The sequence below is a fragment of the Leptopilina boulardi genome, unplaced genomic scaffold, assembly GCF_019393585.1.
Source record: "Leptopilina boulardi isolate dan_hultmark-lab unplaced genomic scaffold, ZJU_Lbou_2.1 LbouV2_46, whole genome shotgun sequence".
Taxonomy (NCBI): Eukaryota; Metazoa; Arthropoda; class Insecta; order Hymenoptera; family Figitidae; genus Leptopilina; species Leptopilina boulardi.
Window position 1 is genome coordinate 18,431 of NW_026137990.1, and position 23,523 is coordinate 41,953.

General features: G+C 28.1%; 1 protein-coding gene across 1 annotated transcript; it reads left to right on the forward strand.

The window, feature by feature from the left end:
* Positions 1-11,089: 11,089 nt before the first annotated feature.
* On the forward strand, positions 11,090-17,986 carry LOC127289551 (uncharacterized). The gene is made up of 3 exons (XM_051317542.1): positions 11,090-11,231; positions 12,037-12,186; positions 17,766-17,986. The coding sequence occupies exons 1-3, from the start codon at positions 11,123-11,125 to the stop codon at positions 17,978-17,980; spliced, it is 474 nt and encodes a 157-aa protein (XP_051173499.1). The 5' UTR covers positions 11,090-11,122; the 3' UTR covers positions 17,981-17,986.
* The last annotated feature ends 5,537 nt before the right edge of the window (positions 17,987-23,523 follow it).

Genomic DNA, 23,523 nt, shown 5'->3' on the forward strand with positions numbered 1-23,523 from the left:
AAAAATTCAAAATTTTCAAAAATTGTTAAAAATTAATTATTTTTGAAAAAAAAATTATTTTTCAGTTACATTGAGTTAATATAGCTGAAAAATGCAAAATCTAATGATTTTTGATAATTTTTATTAATTTTTGAAAAAATTCAAAATTTTCAAAATTTTCAAAAATTGTTAAAAATTAATTATTTTTGAAAAAAAAATTATTTTTCAGTTACATTGAATTAATATAGCTGAAAAATGCAAAATCTAATGATTTTTGATAATTTTTATTAATTTTTGAAAAAATTCAAAATTTTCAAAATTTTCAAAAATTGTTAAAAATTAATTATTTTTAAAAAAAAAATTATTTTTTAGTTACATTGAGTTAATGTAGCTGAAAAATGCAAAATCTAATGATTTTTGATAATTTTTATTAATTTTTGAAAAAATTCAAAATTTTCAAAAATTGTTAAAAATTAATTATTTTTGAAAAAAAAATTATTTTTCAGTTACATTGAGTTAATATAGCTGAAAAATGCAAAATCTAATGATTTTTGATAATTTTTATTAATTTTTGAAAAAATTCAAAATTTTCAAAATTTTCAAAAATTGTTAAAAATTAATTATTTTTGAAAAAAAAATTATTTTTCAGTTACATTGAATTAATATAGCTGAAAAATGCAAAATCTAATGATTTTTGATAATTTTTATTAATTTTTGAAAAAATTCAAAATTTTCAAAAATTGTTAAAAATTAATTATTTTTGAAAAAAAAATTATTTTTCAGTTACATTGAGTTAATATAGCTGAAAAATGCAAAATCTAATGATTTTTGATAATTTTTATTAATTTTTGAAAAAATTCAAAATTTTTAAAAATTGTTAAAAATTAATTATTTTTGAAAAAAAAATTATTTTTCAGTTACATTGAGTTAATATAGCTGAAAAATGCTAAATCTAATGATTTTTGATAATTTTTATTAATTTTTGAAAAAATTCAAAATTTTCAAAATTTTCAAAAATTGTTAAAAATTAATTATTTTTGAAAAAAAAATTATTTTTCAGTTACATTGAGTTAATATAGCTGAAAAATGCAAAATCTAATGATTTTTGATAATTTTTATTAATTTTTGAAAAAATTCAAAATTTTCAAAAATTGTTAAAAATTAATTATTTTTGAAAAAAAATTATTTTTCAGTTACGTTGAGTTAATATAGCTGAAAAATGCAAAATCTAATGATATTTGATAATTTTTATTAATTTTTGAAAAAATTCAAAATTTTCAAAAATTGTTAAAAATTAATTATTTTTGAAAAAAAAATTATTTTTCAGTTACATTGAGTTAATATAGCTGAAAAATGCAAAATCTAATGATTTTTGATAATTTTTATTAATTTTTGAAAAAATTCAAAATTTTCAAAAATGTTTAAAAATTAATTATTTTTGAAAAAAAAATTAATTTTGTCTGTTACCACAATTTTATTTTCAGAAAGGAAAACAATATCAAAGATAAAGCACAATCATGTTAAAGAAAACAATATCAAAGATAAAGCACAATCACGTTAAAGAAAGCACTATCAAAGAGAAAGCACAATCACGCGTTACGCGACGCTGGATTTTGACCGAGCCCGTCGAATGATCTATTTGTACTGCTCGTAAGTTTTCAGAGGCAAGTCTTGACCGATTTCGTAGCCTACCCTTTTCAGGTATAAACCTTTGTCTAACGTGAAATCAACTCGTATTTAATTTCCCCGATATTAACAGGACTTCCTTTTCCTACCTTTAGGAAAGGTTTTCCAAATTATTTCTTTTTAGCAAATAATTCCATCATTTGGGAAATTCCCTGTTTTATTCATGAGACCACTTTGTCTCATCGTTGGAAACTTTTAGAGTTTTTACCTGCAAGTCTTGCCTCTTATATATTTTAATTGTAAATATATTCAATATCATAGAAATAACTGTATTGCTTTCTCTTTTACATGTGTCAACCTAAAGTTTCAATGAACATTAACAATATATTAAATTAACGTATCAAAAAATTAAATTTTAAACAAATATAACTAAACGAATTTCAATCATCTATGGTTGCCACTATAAACCTCACAATCTTACACAAATTTCAGCTGAGAATGCTTTTCATGTCTTATAGACCTATAAAAAATTTTAGAACACTTGGAAGTATTTGAAAATGAAAATAATCATTATTATTATACATTGGTAATTCTATCGTGTATAGTTGTAACCAGGAACACCACAATTTTAGTCAAAATTCATCTGAGAGTGTATTTCATGTCTTCTAGAACTAACAAAAAATTGTAGAACACTTGATTTGTCATACTTCTTCATGGCAGATGCCGAGAAATTGCAGTTTGTAACGATCTTTTATAAATCGTATATATATATCTGTATATATATATGTATAGTCGATTTCACGTGAAATTTCCGTCGACCCTTTAAAATTGGCAAAACATATTTTTTCTTGTTCTATAGTGAAAAAAAAGAGAAACGTATTTTTTTTGACAAATTTTTGAGTTACGAATTTACAAAATTTCAGTTTTTTAAATGTAGACATTTTCAGAAATGTGCACAATGCTGCGCGCGGTGTTTAAATGTTTATTTAAACCTATAAAATTTATCGACCCATTCTAATTTTTTTTTCAAACCTTTGCACAGTGGCCGATTTCTCGAAAAACCTGGCCAAAAATCGAAAAATGATATGATTTCAACCAAATTGGTATACCCATGTTTTTTGAGCTTCTCAATTCAAATTTTACATTGGTTGTGTCAAATTCAAAATGGCGGATCCAAAATGGCCGTTTAGATTTTAAAAAACTTTGCTGAAAATCGAAAAATGATACGATTTCAACCAAAATTGGTATACCCATGTTTTTAGGGCTTCTGAATTCAAATTTTACATTGGTTGTGTCAAATTCAAAATGGCGGATCCAAAATGGCCGTTTAGATTTTAAAAAACTTTGCTGAAAATCGAAAAATGATACGATTTCAACCAAAATTGGTATACCCATGTTTTTAGGGCTTCTGAATTCAAATTTTACATTGGTTGTGTCAAATTCAAAATGGCGGATCCAAAATGGCCGTTTAGATTTTAAAAAACTTTGCTGAAAATCGAAAAATGATACGATTTCAATCAAAATTGGTATATCCATGTTTTTTGGGCTTCTGAATTCAAATTTTACATTGGTTGTGTCAAATTCAAAATGGCGGATCCAAAATGGCCGTTTAGATTTTAAAAAACTTTGCTGAAAATCGAAAAATGATACGATTTCAACCAAAATTGGTATACCCATGTTTTTTGGGCTTCTGAATTCAAATTTTACATTGGTTGTGTCAAATTCAAAATGGCGGATCTAAACTGGCCGTTTAGATTTTAAAAAACTTTGCTAAAAATTAAAAAATTGTACGATTTTAACCAAACTTAGTATACTTACGTTTACTAGGTTTCTGAAATCAAATTTTAGATTTGTTTTATCAAATTCAATATGGCGGATCTAAAATATTTGCTGGTATTATAAAATTGCGTAAATGTGTTAGAGCTTATTTTTTTTAAATTACAGACAGTGCTTAAATTTTAGTTTAAAGCGAATGCGAATGAAGAAAAAGTCAGTCTTTCACGTTCAGTTGCACCGCCGGCCGGTGCAACGCGCTGTCGGTAAACCGCGCTTAGTGAAATAAAAAGTGATACCAAAACTGCAGGGGCAGCTTGGGGCAACTGATTTCAATTAAAATGAATTAAAAATATATTCTAGTTTATGATAATACCAGGTAGAGCGCGGATATCGGTGGATTTCACAACTATTTTCATGATTTACGTTGATAAAACAATACAAAAATCGTCGCCATGAATAGCGATGTTTAATGTCATTTTTTAAAAACTGTACGTTTTAAATGTGATTATAAATACATTCAACATATTTCATACACCTTTGTTAATAATTCCCAAAAAAAGATATTCAAAAATCTGCTGTATATTAGTATATTTTCACTATTTTAACTGTGACGAAAATTTATAGTTATGAAACGTTCTGAGTAAATCTCTGGCAAAGATCACTTTTACTTGTTCACATAATAAATTGGTGATAAAAAAAGTGAAATTTTTTTTCGCAAAATTATGCAGTGAACCCTCCTTTATAATATTCAACAATAAAAAGTATAAATTTCTAAAAAAATTTTTTTGACTTTTGGCCAGGTTTTTCGGGAAATCGGCCACTGTGCTTTGTAGTATTTCTAGGTATGTTTAATAAAAAATAAAAAAAATCATATCCAAATTTAAAAAAATTTAATTTGTTTATTAAAAATTGTTATTTTCTTAATAAAAAATTTTTAAAAAATTTTTTTAACATTATTAAAAAGTAAAAGAAAAACTGAACCTTATGTTCTGTCAGCAAAAATTGGAAAAATCCATTTTTTTCGAGTTAACAGCCATGGAAAATAGGTCTACATTGAAAAAACTGAAATTTTATAAATTCATAACTCGAAAATTTTTCAGAAAAAAAATACGTATCTCTTTTTTTTCACTACAGAACAAGAAAAAAATATACTTGGCCGAATTTAAAGGGTCGACAGAAATCTCACGTGAAATCGACCATATATAATGTATCTTTATAGTACTGTGTACGAATGGGCTATGCCCGTATATTTTCAATAAATAAATAAAAGTAAATTATATACAATGCAGAATTTTTAGCAGGATTGAATAAAAATACGAAGACAAGGTAAATGTTAAGATTGTCGTGTGTTTTAAAGAAAACAAGACAGGGTGCAAATAACTGGAGCATTTACCCTATTGTTTAAAAATCAGTATTAGTTGTCCGTTATAGGGAAGCTTTTTTCACTTTAACATGTATTTGTTATTCAATGTGAATAAGATAATTAATATTTTGTCCTTTCCTTCTATAAAGGATTGAAAGTGTCTTACTGAAATTAATAAATTTAATTTATGGAAATGCTTGTTTTAATAAAAGTAAATTGTTTTTTTTAGTTACAAAGACACTGTCAGTTAATCTAGGAAATGCATGCATTGTTTTGGAAAAGTTGTCATTCTCACAACAAGATTTAAATGATACTAGCCCTATTCATAGTGGTGCTACTGAGATCCTGGATTTCGTCGGGGACACTTGGTTAAATGATACTTATTCTATTAAAAATACTGAATTAGATAATAATATACTTCAATCAACACGACTTCATGGAGAAATGGATTCGTCCTCGACTAATGAAGATGTAAATCTCAACAGTAAGTGGCACAAAAATGTTGTTTCAATACATGCTTTTAAATAATTTTAACTATCACACATTGAAAAGTCATACCCAGTAAAAAGCGAGGAATTGAAAATATTTGAAAAAATTTAATTCTTCTGAATACCGTTTGTGTCCAATTCTTTTGTATCCATCTTGGATACTTGAAAATAATGCCAGTTAAATTCTTTTCAATTTCGTTTTAAAATTTTGTTGAAAATTTCCATGAAATTTCAATGTCGGAGCCAAATAACTGTTCCACGTAGCCACATCAATTGAACTGTAGATATTTTATTTTAAACGTAGTTACTTCAGAATATTACGGAATTGAAAAGAATTCAACAGTTAGCGAAATATTAAAACGGAATTAATAGGAATTGAGTTTCGGGTATAACTGAAATATTTAGTTGGAATTACTTATTGAGTATTTTGGAATTCAAGAGAATTGAAAAATTAGAGAAATATTTAATTTCCATTGTTTTGCTTCCTCGTGGAGGAAGCTTTGTAGTCTTTTCGTTTATAAAATTTTTAAACATGGTGAAAACAAATTTTCCTCTATATAGAAACATGTTATATGAGATCCTGATCAATTATCCGGATGTATGTATGTGTGTGTGGATCGTTTTTGTGTACACGATATCTTTAACAGGTTTTAATGGATTTGGGTAAAATTTGGTAGGCTTATTTATCACATTAATCTCTCAAAAATGACGAAAGGATTTTTAAAAATACCCAAAAAAAAAAATTTTATCGTCTTTTTTCCAAAATTTTTTTTTTAATTGAAAAATTTTTTAAATAGAAAAATTTAAGGTAATATATAATATAATCGTCTTCTTTACATCAAGACGAATCGATTGGTATATATAAAGTATAGATTAGATTGAAATTTAAAAAATGAATGAAAGATAAAAAATAAAAAATTTACATTTTAGCTAAAAAATGTTGTGTTTATTAAAATTCAAGTTTATATATGAAATAATTTGATTCCCTACATTAAAACGAATCGATTGGTATATATAAAATATAGATTTAATTTGAATTTTAAGACGTAATAAAAATTGAAAAATAAAAAATTCATGTTTTAGCTAAAAAATTTAGTGTTTTTTTAAATTCAAGTTAATACATAAAATAATTGAATTCCTTGCATTGAAGTGAATCGATTCGTATATATAAAGTATATGTTACACCCAAAATGAATTAAAATTTTCTTAATTTTTAAAAAAATTTAATTCATTTAAATCAGTTTTTAACTCGAAATGTTTTATATCAATCAATTGATTAGAGAAATTAATAGCTTCCTCCACGAGGAAGAAAATTTTTTGCTTCACACGAGGAAGCAAAATGTTTTTAAAATAAACATGAAGGACCACCTCCTTGTTTTAATTTTAGTTAAACTCTTTCTGACTTATCGCAGTTACCACAAACAGCTAACAAAAAAGGTGTTTTAGTGCAAGGTCCACAGTTTCCACAATTATTAATATTTTTTAATAATAATTTGTATACAAGTACATAAAAATATGTACTGCTCAATAAAACAAACTTTGTTTTAAGAATTTTTAAAACAACTAACAAATTTTTTGAAAATTCCTCTTTTTTGACGCGCATAAAGTTATATGACCCCTTAATTAATTACATATGATGAAGCTAAAGAGAATATTTATTAGTTTGTTTAATTGTATTTTAATTCAACATATGAAAACTAATTTAAAATTTATTTAGGTATTAAGAGAGCCGCTTCAAATCTAAGACGTAAATTACGTAATTCGAACATTTCTAATTTTTACGAAGAACTGAAGATTGAATCTGAACTTATAAAACAGAAAAATTGCACTCTAGCAAAAGCGAAACTTCTAGAAATTTCCACTCAGATAACACCACATTCTCTAGCCTCTGAAGAAGAAATAAAAGATGTAAAGATTGAGAAACCAGAAAAACAAATTAAAATTGTTTTACAGAATCTTAAAGATATTGCAAAAACTTTAAATGAGCAAAAATCTTCTAAAGCTCATATATTCATTGGACAAACATCTGAAAAAGAAAATAATAATGATAAAATTATTAATAAAAACATTGTTCATATTCAAGAAAAACATCTAAAAATGCATACTCCCTTGACAGAAACGTCAAACATATCTAAAATAAATTTTTTAACAAATATTTCTGCTGAGCAGAATTCTTCAACAGATTGCAAATTTATCGACCAACTAACTAAAAAAGAAAAAATTGATGTTCTTATAAGTAAAAAAAATAATGTTCAAGTTAAAAATAATGATATCAAAGTTATTGCTGATCTGACACATCATCCTAAACAAAATAATGGAAATTTTAACAAAAATGTCGCCGTGCAGATATCTTTGGTAGATTGTCGATCCATCGACGCTGTAACTGGAAAGAATGAATTCGATGTAACCAGTAATAAAAATGAAGTAGACAGTACAAATAAAAATCTCGAAATTGATACTCATCTGATTTATCAACCTGAAAAAGGTAATGAAAATTTTATCACTGATTCCGCCGCGCAGGATTCTTCGCAGGATTGCAGATTTTTGAAGATAGTACCTAATGAGAAAAAAGTTGATGTAAATAATAATGAAAAAAAAGGTCTAGATAAAAATATTAATATCGAAGCTTTTACTCACCTGACACATCCACCTGAAATAAACAAAAGCATTGATAAAATTCAAGAAAAACATTTAAAAATTTGTACTCTCTTGAAAGAACCGTCAGACATTCCTAAAATAAATTTTGTGACAAATATTTCCGCTGAGCGGAGTTCTTTAGAAGATTGCAGATTTATCAACGAACTACCTAGAAAAGAAAAGAATGATGATCAAATAAGTGGAAAAAATAAAGTTCAAGTTAAAAGCAATGATATCGAAAGTATTACTGATCTAAAACATCAAACTGAACAAAGTACTGGAAATTTTATCACTAATGTCGTCGCGCAGAACTCTTTGGAAGATTTTTTATCCATGGACCTTTTAACTGGAAAAAAAGAAATTAATGTAATCAGTATTGAGAATAAAGTTGATGTTATAAATAAAGATATGAAAATTGATGCTCATATGATTCATCAACCTGAAAAAGGTTATAGAAATTCTATCTCTAATTCTACCGAGCAGGATTCTGGGAAGGATTGTAAACTTTTGAACATAGTTCCTGAAGAAAAAAAGGTTGATGTAATCCGTAATAAAAACAAAGTTCAAGTTAAAAATAATATCAAAATTCTTACTCAACGCACACACATTCTGAAACAAAATAATGGAGATATTGTCACTGAGTCCATTATCCAGGATTCGGAGAAAAAAAAAGTTGAAATAAATAGTGATGAAAATGAAGTTCAAGTTAAAACTGATAATATCGAAACTAATGACCTCAAAAATAATCTTGAACAAAATAATAAAGATTTTTTCACTAATTTTTCAGTACAGAACTCCTTCGAACATTGTCGATCCATTAACCTTGTACCTGAAAAAAAAGAAATTGATGCAATCATTAATGAAAATGAAATTGACTTTATAAATAAAGATCTCGAAATTGATATTCCTGTGACGCATAAATCTGAAAAAAATAATGCAGATTATTTAACTGATTTCGCCGAAGAAAATTTTTCAGAAGATTGTAGAATCGTCGACCAAGCAACTGATGCAGAAGAGACTATTTTTTCTTTAATCACTTCTAAAGAAATTTTTAAGGAAAATTTAGAAGAAAAAAACGTTAGTGAAGAAGTTCACACTCTCGACGATGTAAACATTGAAAATTGTGAGTTCATTTTCGAAGATGAGCATTATTTAGAACTCATAAACAGAAATAATGTTGATTTGGTTGATAGCACAATAGTTTTAGATATCGAAACATGTAATTTGAATAGCGACAAAAACAGTGGAAATGATACATATACAATAATATCTGATAATTCAAAAAGTTCTAATCTCAATAAACCAAAAATCATTGATATGATTGTTTTTCCTCCTGGAGTGAAAATCGTAACAGTTCCATCAACTAATGATGATAATAAATTATTGCAAGATATTCAATTGCCTAATTCGAAAAATAATCTTGACAATTGTGAATTAGAAGAGGCTGAGGAATTTATTCCACTTCCTGAAGACGATAACGACGATGATGATGATCTCCGCGATGTGGATTACTTACCTCAAAGGAATGAACAATCTGACGGTGAATCTGATGATGAATCCGATGATGAAGAAGTAAACGGAATGGAAAATTATGAAGATACCATCAACTCAACTAACAAAAGTACTGTTGAAGAATCAAATATAAGTTCATCTAGTTTCTCATTGTTATATGCGGTTCCTGGAAAATCATCAATATCTCCAACTAATTTAAAAGTTCTTTCATCAAAGGGTAAAAGTGGAAAGTCCAAATCTCATTTTTGTTTATATTGTAAGACAATGCAGTTGTCAATTGCACGTCATTTAGAGAGACAGCATTCTAATGAAAAATTAGTTCAGAATTTTATGTCATTAAAGAAAGGTACTGAAGAGAGGAGAAAAGCGATTGAAAAAGTTCGAAAAAAGGAGATTTTCTTCACAACACTGACAGTAATTTGAATCAGGGATTTTTAATCACTGTTCGAAGATCTCAAGTTGGTAAAGAAAGAATGGCTGAAGAAATGATCAATTGTCCAAAATGTTCTGGGTTTTATAGTCAAAACAATATTCGGCATCATTATGCCGATTGTTCAGAGTCTAAATTTGTAAGAACACGAACTTTGCTACAAAAAGCTAGTCGAAAAATTGGCCGTGTTCACAAGGACGCGAGCTTAAAAATGAGGCAGGAAATACTCCCTGTCTTAAGAAAAAACGACTTAGTTACGAATGTTATTAGATACGATAGACTAATTATCCTTTATGGAAATCTGCTATGTATTAAACACAAATTACCGCATCAAGACAACATGATAAGATCTCAATTACGATTGCTAGGAAGATTTCTTCTTGCGTTAAGAAAAGTCGATCAAAATGTTGATGATTTAGCTTCCGCCTTCCATCCAACTCTTTTTGAAAAAGTATTAATGGCTGTAAATATTATATCACGATTTAATGAAAGAACTCAAAAATATGGAGCTCCAAGTACAGCTTTTGCAGTAGGAACTGCACTTAAAAAATGCAGTCAAATTTTAAAATATGAATATATCATCATGATGGACAAAGAAAAGAAAGGCTTAGTCGAGGAATTTATGGTTGTATTTGATACAAAGTTTGGTATTTACATTAATAGGAATGTGACAGAAACTCAAATTGACATGAAGAGGCAAAAAACGGTAATACTTCCTAAAATTAAAGACATAAGCAAGTTGTCATCCTATTTAAAACAGGAACGCAATGCAGCGTATGATTTACTGAAAAAAGAGTTTTCTATAAATGAATGGAAGCGTTTGAATGAAGCTGTTTTAATTTACTTGATGGTGTTCAATCGTAGACGACGAGGTGAAATTCAACTTCTTACTTTAGAAGACTACGAGAATCGTCAAGAAATAAATGAAAACGATGATACATATAAAGCTTTACCTGAAGAAGATAAGAAATCTGCACAAGAGTACAAACGTCTACTAATTCGAGGTAAAAAACATCGTCCAGTACCCGTATTACTCTGTCAAGAGAATTTAGAGTGCATGGCTTTTCTAAAAGAAAATCGTCAAAAAGCAGGAATTAATAAGAAAAATACATATTTTTTCGCTGTGCTGTGCCCAGCTTAGACGGGGACAGATGTCAATCCTTAGAAGCTTGTGAACTTTTGAGAAAATTTTCGAATCTGTGTGGAGCAGAAAAACCAGACACACTAAGAGGCACAACTCTTCGGAAACACTTGGCAACAACTTGTGCCACAAAGTGTTCAGAGTCTCAAATTTCTCAAGTTGCAAACTTCATGGGCCATGATTTGAAAATCCACAAAGAATATTACCAACAACCTACTGTGGCGATTGATATAATTAAAATATCAAATGTCCTAAAGGACGCTCAATCTTCAGATTCAGGTAAATATATCAAAAACAATAATTTTATTTTTTGAATACCAGTATTAAAATTTGTAATTTAATTGTACTAAAATTTGACTCAGAAATTTAAAATCCACTAAAGACTCATTAAAAACAATTTATTGTCCATGAATAAATACTGATAGAAAGAGCACATAGCATTATTTTTTTAAAATATTTTTTTGGCTTAACTGATTTTGAAAATTTCTCATCCATTTTCATTTATAATTATTAAAATAAAATTTGAATTTAATGACATCAATTTTTTAGTTTTTTCAGTTTCAAAAATCTAAATTTTAAATTATTTCTAGACATATAAAGTCCTGTTCGAAGCTTGAATTCTTTTCAATTCTCTTTAAAACTGATCGACATTTGATTCCTCTACAGTTTATTTAAAGAAATTTTAAAAGATTTTCCTGATACCTATTTTCATTTTCCTAAATACTATATTCAGTCCTCTTTATAATTTAATTACCTTCCTAAGTCCCTTATACCTCTTTCTGGATTTGACCTTTTGTACTCTTAAGCACATTAAAAATTATACTTTTCATCCTCTATTGTCATTCATCATTTTAAAACTCTAAGGGCCAGTTTCACCAACTCCGGTTAAAAGTTAATCGTCGATTAAAGCCAATTTAACCGCTCATGATTGGTCGGTTAGGGATTTAATCGCTGATTAACTTTTAACAGGAGTTGGTGAAACTGATCCTAAGTGTAAATATTAGGTAAAAGAGCCTTTAATTTTAAAATTAATATAATTTTGTTATTAACATTTAATTATTCTGGAATAAATCTTTCTTTATAGGTCAAAATAAGAAGAGAGATGCTAGTGATTTTTTAAACGAAACTGATATGTCTAGTCAAGTGCAGCAAAAACATAAAATTTTTAAGAGTTCTGATGATAAAGATTGTAGCCAAATACAATTAAAGAACTCAAAAGCTACAAAAGACAAAGGTATGTATTGTTATGTATGCAAATTATTAATTATTATTTATCTATACAAATTGGAAATTTCAGGCTGTTTCTTATATTATATACCCATTTTTTTATTTTTACATTCTTATCATAAATGACAAAGTGTTCATTTTTTACTATAATATTTGTAATAACTCAGGGCAATAATTAAATAGACAAACATTTATTAAATAGGGGACTAACATCGGATTCGTAATCAGGGACCCCGAAAACCCCCGAGTTCGAATTATTAAACAAATCCAAGCAATTTTTAAAACAATTTGCGCCATATTGGATCCGCCATTTTGGATTTTGAAAAACCAACATCGGATTTGTAATCAGCGACCCCGAAAACCCCCGAGTACGAATTTTTAAGCTAATCCAAGCAATTTTTTTTAAAATTGCGCCATATTGGATCTGCCATTTTGTATTTTGATAAACTAACATCGAATTCGTAATCAGCGACCCCGAAAACCCCCGAGTTTGAATTTTTAAACAAATCCAAGCAATTTTTAAAAATAATTTCGCTATATTGAATTTAAAAAATCTAATATTGGATTCGTAATCAGCGACCCCGAAAACCCCCGATTTCGAATTTTTAAGAAAATCTAAGTCATTTTTTAAAATATTCCGCCATATTGGATCCGCTATTTTGGACTTTAAAAAACTAACGTCCGATTCGTAATCAGCGACCCCGAAAACCCCCGATTTCGAATTTTTAAGAAAATCTAAGTCATTTTTTAAAATATTCCGCCATATTGGATCCGCTATTTTGGACTTTAAAAAACTAACGTCCGATTCGTAATCAGCGACCCCGAAAACCCCCGAGTTTGAAGTTTTAAGCAAATCAAAGCAATTTTAAAAAAATTCTTCCATATTGGATCCGCCATTTTGGATTTTAAATAACTACCATCGGATTCGTAATTAGCGGCCATGAAAACACTCATGTACCAATTTTTAAGCAAATCTAAGCTTTTTTTTATAAAATGTTGCCATATTAGATTCGCCGTTTTTAATTTTGAAAAACTAACATTGGATTCGGAAGCAGCTACCACGATAACCTCTGAGTAACAAGTTTCAACAAAATCCGTCTGGTTGGTTTCCCGGTGGCACGATAGGGTTAATCCAGCTTAATCTTTTTAACACTTCGATCAAATTTTCAATGTATTCTTTTGCAGTTTTGCGCGTAACAATATCATCAAAAAAAATTTTACCATATTTAAACCCTGCAAAATTTTTTTCATAACCTGCTGAAAAATTGCTACCGCTTGTTTTGTACCAAAAGGTAATATATTCATCACATAAATACCTCGGTGTATACTCCATGCTAACATTAATCGTGTGCTTTCGGATAATTTCAATTGATTGTACGCACGCGACATATCTAAAACCGTAAAATGTTAATCTCCTTGAAGTGCTGCGAATAATTCCTCTATTCTCGGTAATGGATTCTTAACATCCTCTAAATCTTTATTTACCATTACTTTATAATTCGCGCAAACTCTAATTTTACTATCCAGTTTTAAAATAGGACTTCCTTTTTTAAAGCTACCTCTAAGACACATCTCAGACTTGCTCAATGGCTCTCTTCACATACTTGATTTAAGATTTTTCCAGGCTTCAATCCGGTTCCAATAAGGTTTTATTTTAGCCAAACGAATATCAATAAACACAATTTTGAAAAACATAACTACTATTTCGGTTGACAAGGTTGGTAACTTGCATTTGCGCGCGCGTGTGTTACTAGTAATAATAATAATTAATATATTGAATGTTTATGCAAATTTTATTTGTACGTCGGAAAGTTATTAAAGACAGCTAATTTTTATGCACTAAACATTGTAATCACTTTGAAAAAATTAGTGGAAATGATCTAAACATTAAGAGCCAAAAAAACTTTTAGAAACAAATTTTTACTCACTATCTGGAAAGATACGAAAAATGCTTGCAAAAATGACGGTCACCACTTAAAAAGTTAGTTCTTAAAGAGAAAAGGATATAAGAATAGTTGAAATTTGTCATATTAATTGCCGTAATAAAAAAATTAAAGTGAAGTACGACTCCCCATGAGGCACAACTCTCCACTCTCCCCTACTAAATTTCAAATACTTCCCCTCGATACAACCATGTAAAATAAAAAATCAATGAAAGAGTACACTTCACATTTTTAATAGTCCTAAAGTATTCATACATCGTTCATTTTTCGGTTTGCCCAAAGGCCAGTTTCTGTGCACTGATGTTATCAATGTGCAATTTGATTCATTGTATATGTCCTTCACCAAATTGCAGTAAAAAAAGACGAAGGTATAAATTTTCCTTGGTTGCGTCACGCAAGGCCATGTACTCGGCCTCTCGTCGAGCTACGGCACGTTGTTTTCTCGAATCCCAGACTATCGCACCATCTCCCATCAAAAAGGCGTAGCCGGTAAAAGACCGTTTATCATCGATTGATCCAGCTCAAATAGACTAGAATAAAGAGGAATAACTGCAGTACTGGGGGTGAAGCAAATGCTGAGGGCAATAAAGGATTGCGTGGTTTGCGCAGTAGAGAAAAAGTGAAACTTCCGCGCATACATGTGTGAATGCATTTAGGTTATGTTACTTTGTTTGGTAATGAGATGACCTAATTTGGTCTACTGCGCAAATACTTGCCATCTCCATTGGGCTCATACATTGCTTCAACGTTCGCTTACCCCCACCACTAGAGTTATTCCTCCTTATTCTAGCCTTGTTGATCCAGCCCAGTCTGAATCCACGAATCCTATAGGATTTCCAATTCCGTATTTGTACAGGATACATGAAATTTAAATCCTAAGGCTTCCCATTCCATGCTTCAAACTCTAGTTTGAAGCATGAGTTTTTTTAGAGTTTACTAGTCGGCGATCAATTATGAATGTAAAGTTTGTAGCGTTTTCAAGAAATTTTCGTTATTGTATTCCCGTTGTCAGAAGATTGTAGTTAATTTAACTTAATTTTCCGTCTCTTTTGCGTGTTAACGAAATCTCTGTAGTTATCAAACTCTTTCAATGATTCGTTTTTGTGCCTAAGGAAGATGATCTCGGATCATTTTGAAGGGTCATTAATAAATGTTACGAAGTATAATTTCTTTCCCATTGATTCGGCACAAATTAGTCCGTGTTATAAAGAAAAACATTTATTTTTTTGTTGATATTTATTTAGCTTTGCTCAACAAATACTCGATTGAAACTGCCATGGATTTTTCCGTTGTAAGCCTTGCCTAGAAAAAACAAAACAAATCCGAAAACTCTGAGTGGATACCTACTCTTTTCTTACCCTCGGTCTTTTGGTAATCCCCCGCCGTTTAATTTTCTACGGCAAGTTTATTGTTTTCAGACTTGCGTCTTATTTCGAAATATTTTATGTAATTAAATAATATCTACCAAGATGAGTAGAAGTCTCAAAGTATTGTGTCGCAGGTAGTTTCCGCTGCACGTGGCGAATAGATATCGAACTTCCGGAAATTCTCGGACGGCCAATTCCAAGATTCGGTGTCGAATATGAATCCAAAGCAACGCCAAATATTATATGTCATGTATTTCTCCTAATCGCCACCCAAAAATGCCAGGGAAACGATACAATGCGTTATAACATAAAAGGTGAGTATTTCGCTCCACAAAAGGAAAACGATAAGCTTCGTCGACGAAACACAAGGTGATGTGTGCGTATTCACCAACCGCTATAATGAATTTAATCAAATGAATATAATATCAAACACACGGACTTACAATAAAATCTTGGATTTCGTTTTTTAGAAATTACCCCAATTGGGCGTTGTGTCCGGCGAATTCGTCAGTTGCGCTAAGCGAATATAAAATTAATTAGTTTTCTGGCAATTCCCTTTTCGCATGCTTCGCACGCAAAGGGTCCTTGACCACTAAATTTAAGACATGCGCGACAATCAATCTCGTCATGAAAATGATTTATCCCATTTTCAGAAATATCCCTACTCATTCCCGACACTGCGACGATTAAACTTAGGAACCCTGTTCCTTACAAACATAAGTAATTGAACCCCAAAACGCAAATATAACCAAACGATAAACGCAATAACAATCCAATGAAATAAAACATTAAAATTGATTAAACTTAAATTCTAAACAGTCCACATAGTTCAAAGTGAACGATATCTCCTAAATGAGTAACTCTTTTCGACTTCTTGGAAATGGGCAATCGACACATCTTCCTTTGAAGACAAACTCTGCATTCAAAATTGTCTTCTTGCTTTTCGATCCACGAATGGATTCGGTTTTGACAGCTTCTTGAAGAGATGTAACATTTAAGTGTTCTTTCGATGCCAGTACTCGAATGAGTTTTTCTTCGGAAATGTGCTGGAGATACCTGGGGATACTTACAATTACTTAGATATTTTATTACTCTCAGAAGCTATTAAATATCGTGGATAATATAGTTTGTTTTTATGTTTCGCGGTATTTAAAAGGTTTTTTTTAATTTTTATGTACATTTTTCTCGAAAATTCTCAAAAACACTGTGTTTAAGGGTCAATTTACCCCCGTATTAAAAAAATTGGGATAGAAATATGAAATAATAGAGGTTTATTCTCTAGTTTTTTAAATAAGGAATCGAATAATCTTCGGTATTTTAAAATCGATTCAGCAAATTTCGAGAAAAGCCACCAGTTTGTAAAATGTGTTTTCGAGAAAAAAGAGTTTAAAGTTAACATAAAATAATACATTGAGCCAGGATTATCAAACAGTTTTTGATTACAGTTTTTTTTATATATTTTTTAAAAAACGTTTTGGGACAGTAATTTTATGATACTAAGTAACATTTTTAAGCAAAGAAAATAGATTTTTTTGGAATTCTAAATTAAAAAGTACCCTTAAAACATGTTTCTTGAGTATTTTGGGACTGCTGATGACAAATACAGAGATAGTTGTTTATAATTCAAAATGATTAATCCAATATGTAAATATTTCAAAAATCAATTGAATTCTTGTTAGGGGTTTTTCTCGGGGTTTTTGTGAGAACAGTTTTAGCAAATCTCCAGATTGAAACATAATTCTCTGATCTTTTTCGGTGACAACTCGACTAGGTTCAATTAATTTGAAATTAAAAGTAATGAAAATCTAAAAATATAATCATAATATAAAAATATTTAAAATTGCTAATTACACCAATGTAAAAGTTAAAAATTAAATTCTGTTTTAATAGTATCTATAGAAACATTGAAATGAATTAAAGATCTGATTACAAATTATGTTTTAGTTTTTATTAAATTACAAAAATAATTTTTTTGTTTTAAAAATTAAATGGACTGACATAGTCATTTAAAAAAACCTAACAGCATCCGGATATTTAACTAATCCTATGAACGATGAAATATCCTAGGAAATATCCATTGCTGATAGGATAAAAAATGTTTTAAAAAATGTTTTACCTCTATAATGATAATTAGTTTTTATTTTCGTGCCTCTGGAAAATAATTTTAGCAAACAAAATTTTAAATTTTTTGAAATCTTTGTAAATGTTTAATTCTTTTTTACTTATCCTTTAAACCTTTACTTTCAATTAATTTATAATAATCACATTAAATGTAGGTTTGACAGCTAAGAAGCAAGTGAAGAGGAGCAGGTGGACTAATGAAGAAAAACAAATAGTGTTGCAATTTTTCAAAGATAACATTGAATCTGAGTATCTGCCATCTAAAAAACAAATTTTGATTGCTCAGCAACAACATGAATGTCTACAGAATAAGAGTGCAGCAACGATAAAATCTTGGCTACATCACTACATTAAAAATAAAAATAAATAATGTTGCTTAAATTAACAAGTTTTTTTTAGGATTAAGTGTTATACAAAAGTTTTACTTTATGTTCTTATATTCTTTAAATATATATTACATTTTATTATTTGCATTTTGTTGTAAAGTTAAGTATTAAAATGAATATTTCTTTCTAATGTACCACTTCCCTTTCAGCAACTTTATTTAAACTTTTATTACCGCAAACTCAACCCCCGCTCTTTATTCTTCCAATACTTTCATCGATCCTTTCCCTATTCTATATTACCTTTTTCATTAAATTCATTGTTCTCTTTCTCTGCTTTACTTTATCAATTCATACTTGCCTGAAATCACCGGTCATTTTAGGATATCTGCCGTCCTAATGAAGAAAGTCGGTATTCGCGATACTGCCTATCGGCATTCGAATTTCAAGGAAAGTACGTAAATATGTCATCATTTTGAAGCAGTAAGAGCAAATGCCGACTATTTTGTCTGCAAGTATAGACTCTGTGAGAATGATTTAGCCAAAGTAGGGTAATAATTAAAGGCTAATTATTTCCAAAATTAATCAATATTTTTAACTAATATTACTACAGCTAGATTCCTTTTTTCATAACAAATCCAGTTATATAAAAAACTCATTTTTGATAAAAATGTCGATTACCGACTTTCTTCATCAAGACGGCAGAAATCCTACAGGCATCCTAGGATCATGAGGTTCAAGCACATTTTTAACGATTAGATTAAAGCATTCAGACAGCTATCAGAAAGTTGCACTACGCTGAGAGAAATAGACTAATAAATATACAATTTATTTCCTTGAAGTTCAAGGACAGTCCTAAAGTTAAAAATTATAATATTTTACAGTATTCAGAGTTTTCAAATTTCAAAGAAATTACAAATTTTTTATTTGTTAAATTAACTACGGAAGACCGATATATGACAACAAAATTTTTAAAATTTAACAATTTTGCAATATTCTGAGTTTGTAAATTTTAAAGAAATGACTCTTTACTTGTTAAAAATACTAAATTTTTGATAGAGTTTTAAGAGAAATACATTACCAAGTAATTAAATAAATTATTTTAGAAAATAAAATCAAATGATTTTAATTTATAATGTAGTGTCAGGTTCAATGACCGAATTACTAATGGCCAATGTATGACAACACAATTTTCAAAAATTTTCCGAGTTTGAAGTATTCTAAGTTTGTAATTTTCAAAGAAATTGCAAGTTCTTAATCAGTTAAATTAACCAAATTTTTAGTAGAGTATTAAGAAAAATATTATTAAGTAATTAAAAATATTATTTTAGAATTTAAACTCACATGATTTTTAATTTATAACGCAGTGGTAGGTTCCAGGATCAAACTTCGCAAGACCAATATATGACAACACATATTTTCAAAATTTTTCTGGTTATGCAGTTATCGGAGTTTGTAAATTTCAAAAAAATGTACTTTATTAGATAAATCAACAAAATTTTTAGTAGAGGTTTAAAAGAAGTATTATCAAGTAACCAAACATGTTATTTTAATATTTCAAATAAGATGATTTTAATTTATAAAGTAGAGAAAGGTTCCTCGACCGTGATTCAGAAGTCCAATATATGAGAAAACAATTTTCAAAAATTTTCTGATTTTGCATTTATGAGTGTTTGTAAACATCAAAGAAATTACATGAACTTTATTTGTTAAATTCACTAAATTTTTGCATAGGTTTAAGAGATGTAACACTTCAAATCTCAAAAGTTATAAAAAAGGCAATTCGAGGCAATGATAAAACAGGCACACAAAAAAGTTGTTTGTTTCTTGAACTAAACGTACCATTCCTATAGTATTTTGGTCTGCTGAAAACGAATGTGAAGTCAGAATTGCTCCATCACCCTCTGATTTTTTTTAAATCGAAAAATTCACTCTTAACCGTCAATTCAAATTTAGGAGATAAAAAAATTAAATAACAGATTTTTTTAATAAACAGAACCTTGCACCTATGTATTTTTGCACTACTAACACAAAAATAAAATCAGAACTGATCCTGCACACTCAGATTTTTTTAAAACGAAAGAAACCAACTTTAATCGTACAAATTCAAACTTAGCTATTTCGTTGGGAGAAAAATCGAAAGCAAGTACAAATAAAATTTTCTGTACCTATATTACGGAAGAAACCATCATGCCAAAAAGATTGCTACTTTTGTAATACTTCTAAATTTGAATTTGTCCGATAAAGGGAAGTTTTTTTGATTGAATAGCAATTCAGAGGGTACTGGATTAGTTTTGGCATTTTTTTGTGTTAGTAAAGCAAAAATACGTAGGTGTAAGGTTTTGTTTACAAAAAAACATTTGTTATTTAATTTTTTTATCTCCGAAGTTTGAATTTGTCCGATTAAGGGTGTTTTTTTTTAATTAAAAAAATCAGAGGGCGCTTGATTAGTTCTGGTTTTGTTTTTGAGTTAGCGGAACAAAAATAAGGTAAGGTTTAAGGTTCTGTTTATTAAAGAAATCTGTTATTTAATTTTTTATCTCCAAAGTTTGAATTTGACGGTTAAGGGTGGTTTTATCGATTTAAAAAAAATCCGAGGGTGATGAAGCAATTCTGACTTCATATTCGTTTTCAGCGGGCCAAAATATTATAGGAATAGTATTTCTAGTTTAAGAAACAAACAACTTTTCTTGTGTGCCTGTGTGGAATTGGAGCCCCTTAAGGACAATGTTTAAAAAAACCAACTTATTGTTATAATAAAATATTGTTTTGGTAATTTTTTATTCCTTTTGTTATTTATGTTTAATTATAATTAATTAAAAATTAAGAACAAAAAAGTTTGTTTGCAAAAAAAATGCATTTTCTCCCATTACAGCACCTGTGGGATATTGGGAGCTCTCACTTGAAATTCCAATAAAATGTTACAATTTTTATTTTCTTTAGATATTTTTCTTATTTTGTCAATAGTTCTCAACAGATTAACATTTTACAAAATATTTAAGACATAAAAAAGACCTACAGCTTCTTTAGTATTAGAATAACCAATAATAACACATTTTAGACAGTAAAACACAAATATTGATTCTTAGCAATTAAATATGCAACAATATTTAATTTTATAAATGAATTTTGTTTAATTTTAAAAAAAATAAGAAAAGCTATATCTAGGTAACGAAACTCTGCTGGCTGGCACAATTTTCCCATTACCCCAAAGAATTTTCACAGGTCACAATTTGAAAAAAAGAAGAAAAACATAAATAAATTTAATTATTACCTCCATTTTTATTCATGATCTAAATCTACACATGTTTATCTCTAATAAAATCACAAAACAAAGTTTAATGAATAAATTTTTAACCATTTACTTTGATCTCCGGAAATATTTTCTATTTAAGAAGAAAAACTCGAAAACTTGATTTTTCCTTGCAGTTTCTGCAAATCTGTCCAAAATGTGACCATTTATCTTCGTATGACATACAGGAAGATTGTTCAAGTCTTCCGAGTTATTTCCACGAAATTCAAAGTCTCTGTGTACTTGAAATTTAAAAGCTCCCATTACCCCACCTTCCCCTATATTAACACTTTTATTTCTAAATACATTTAATTAAAACCTTAAATTTGTTTATAATTAATAATTATAAACTATATAAAATATAATAATAATAACGAAAAAAAGGAGACATTTATTTTCAATTTCTATCCTTAGAAAAAAACAACAAAATAATTCAACTTTATCCAAAAATGATGATAAACTATTTACTTTTCTTTTTTACATTAATAATTAAATATTTATTGAATTTATATTTATTATCTTTTTCATAGAATTAAAAGTTTCTATTAGACATTGTCTAAAATGGGAAAAACCGCTGCCAAGTAAAAGTATGAACTATTTGTGTTCATGAAATGAACACTTTGCTTCCACGTGGAGATTTTTTGTGATCACTTTATGGTAACTTATTTAGTATTATAATAATTTTAAAACGGTGGTAAGTTGTACTTTTTGGGCGTTTGGAGAGATAGATTTTTAACATCAATGACTTCGTAATATTTTACAATAAAAGGTTCAATAATAGATCAATTGAGTCGTTTTTTAAATTTTCTCCAAGTTGTTCATAATATTTTTAAAGATACATGAAGATTTTTTTTTAATAAATAATGCAAAAATGGTGAATTTTTAAAAATTTTCAATTTTAAAATGTTAATATCTCTGGATAAAATATCAGTATAATGTTCGCTAATAGCTCAAAAGATGCGTCTTAAAAAACTTTACAAAATTAAAGAAAAATATTTATAGGTGTCCTAACATTTTTTTAAAATTATGGTCAAAAAACGATTTTAAAAAAATTTTTGAATTCAAAAAAATAATAGTCAATCTTTATTAATATGGCTCAAAGTACACATTATTTGTCCGCCAGTGAGAACTACAATTTTTAAAAAATTATCCCTTTAGCTCTTATAGTTTTCGTGATATTTAAGAAAATGTAGTGTATATATACAATACATTTTCTTAAATATCACGAAAACTGTGTGTATATATACACATACACACACACGGAACATTTTTTAAAAATGTCATTTTTGGATTTCTGACGTCGAAAAACATAAAGATACATAAGGAAGCAAAAAAACTTAATTTAAAAAATTTTAAAGATATAAACTCGGCAATAGAATGTTTGTTTTTCAAGAAATGAAAAGTTAAATCAATTTAATTAAAAAATAATTAATTTAGTTAAAAAATGTATCAATTTTTAAATTTAGGATGGTAAATAATATCATAATTTTAAATCTCGTGCAATTTATTGCAATAAGATAAATTTTCTTAATTTTTATTTATTGAATTAAATTAATAAAATGTATTATTTTTATAAATTATTATAACATTAAACTTGATAATTTTTTTTAAAGTTGTTATTTATTAAATTGAGAAATTATTTACAATATTAAAGTAGAATTTATTTCGTCACTAGTTAATTATTATATTTGAAACGAACAGTTGGCAAACATGAAGTTAGAGAATTGATTCCACGTTCATGATGTATTTTTTTGCTACGTAGATAAAATATTTTAAGAAAATGACATGAATACTATGTCAATGTCCATATCTAAAGGGGTTATGTTCATATTTCCATCAAAATTACCATCTTACAGTCAAAGCTTTCAAGAAACTGTCAACGGTAATTTATTATGGTCATGATTTGAAATAAATTTCACTAAAAATATGTAAGTTGTTAATTCTAAATAACGAAAAGCGCTACATTGCGACTAGAGCAATTCGTAATCCCACTGCTAAAAACGTATATATAAAAACACAATTTTCAAAAATTTTATAATTTGAATTATTCTGAGTTTGTAGATATCAAAAAAATTACACATTATTAACTAAATTAACTTAATTTTTATAGGGGTTTAAAAAAATATTATCAAGTAATTAAATATAATATTTTAGAATTTAAATGTAGATCATTTTATTAATAACATACTAATAATTTCTACGACCGAACTTCGCAAGACCAATACATGACAACACAGTATTAAAAAATTTTACTATTTTAAAGTATTTAAAATTTGTACATTTTAAAGAAATTACACA

Bases quoted from the DNA above. Each gene is read 5' to 3' on its own strand.
- LOC127289551 (XM_051317542.1), top strand. From the start codon at position 11,123: ATGGGCCATGATTTGAAAATCCACAAAGAATATTACCAACAACCTACT. The intron at 11,232-12,036 runs GTAAATATATCA...CTTTCTTTATAG, and splicing joins CGCTCAATCTTCAGATTCAG to GTCAAAATAAGAAGAGAGAT. The intron at 12,187-17,765 runs GTATGTATTGTT...CATTAAATGTAG, and splicing joins AAAAGCTACAAAAGACAAAG to GTTTGACAGCTAAGAAGCAA.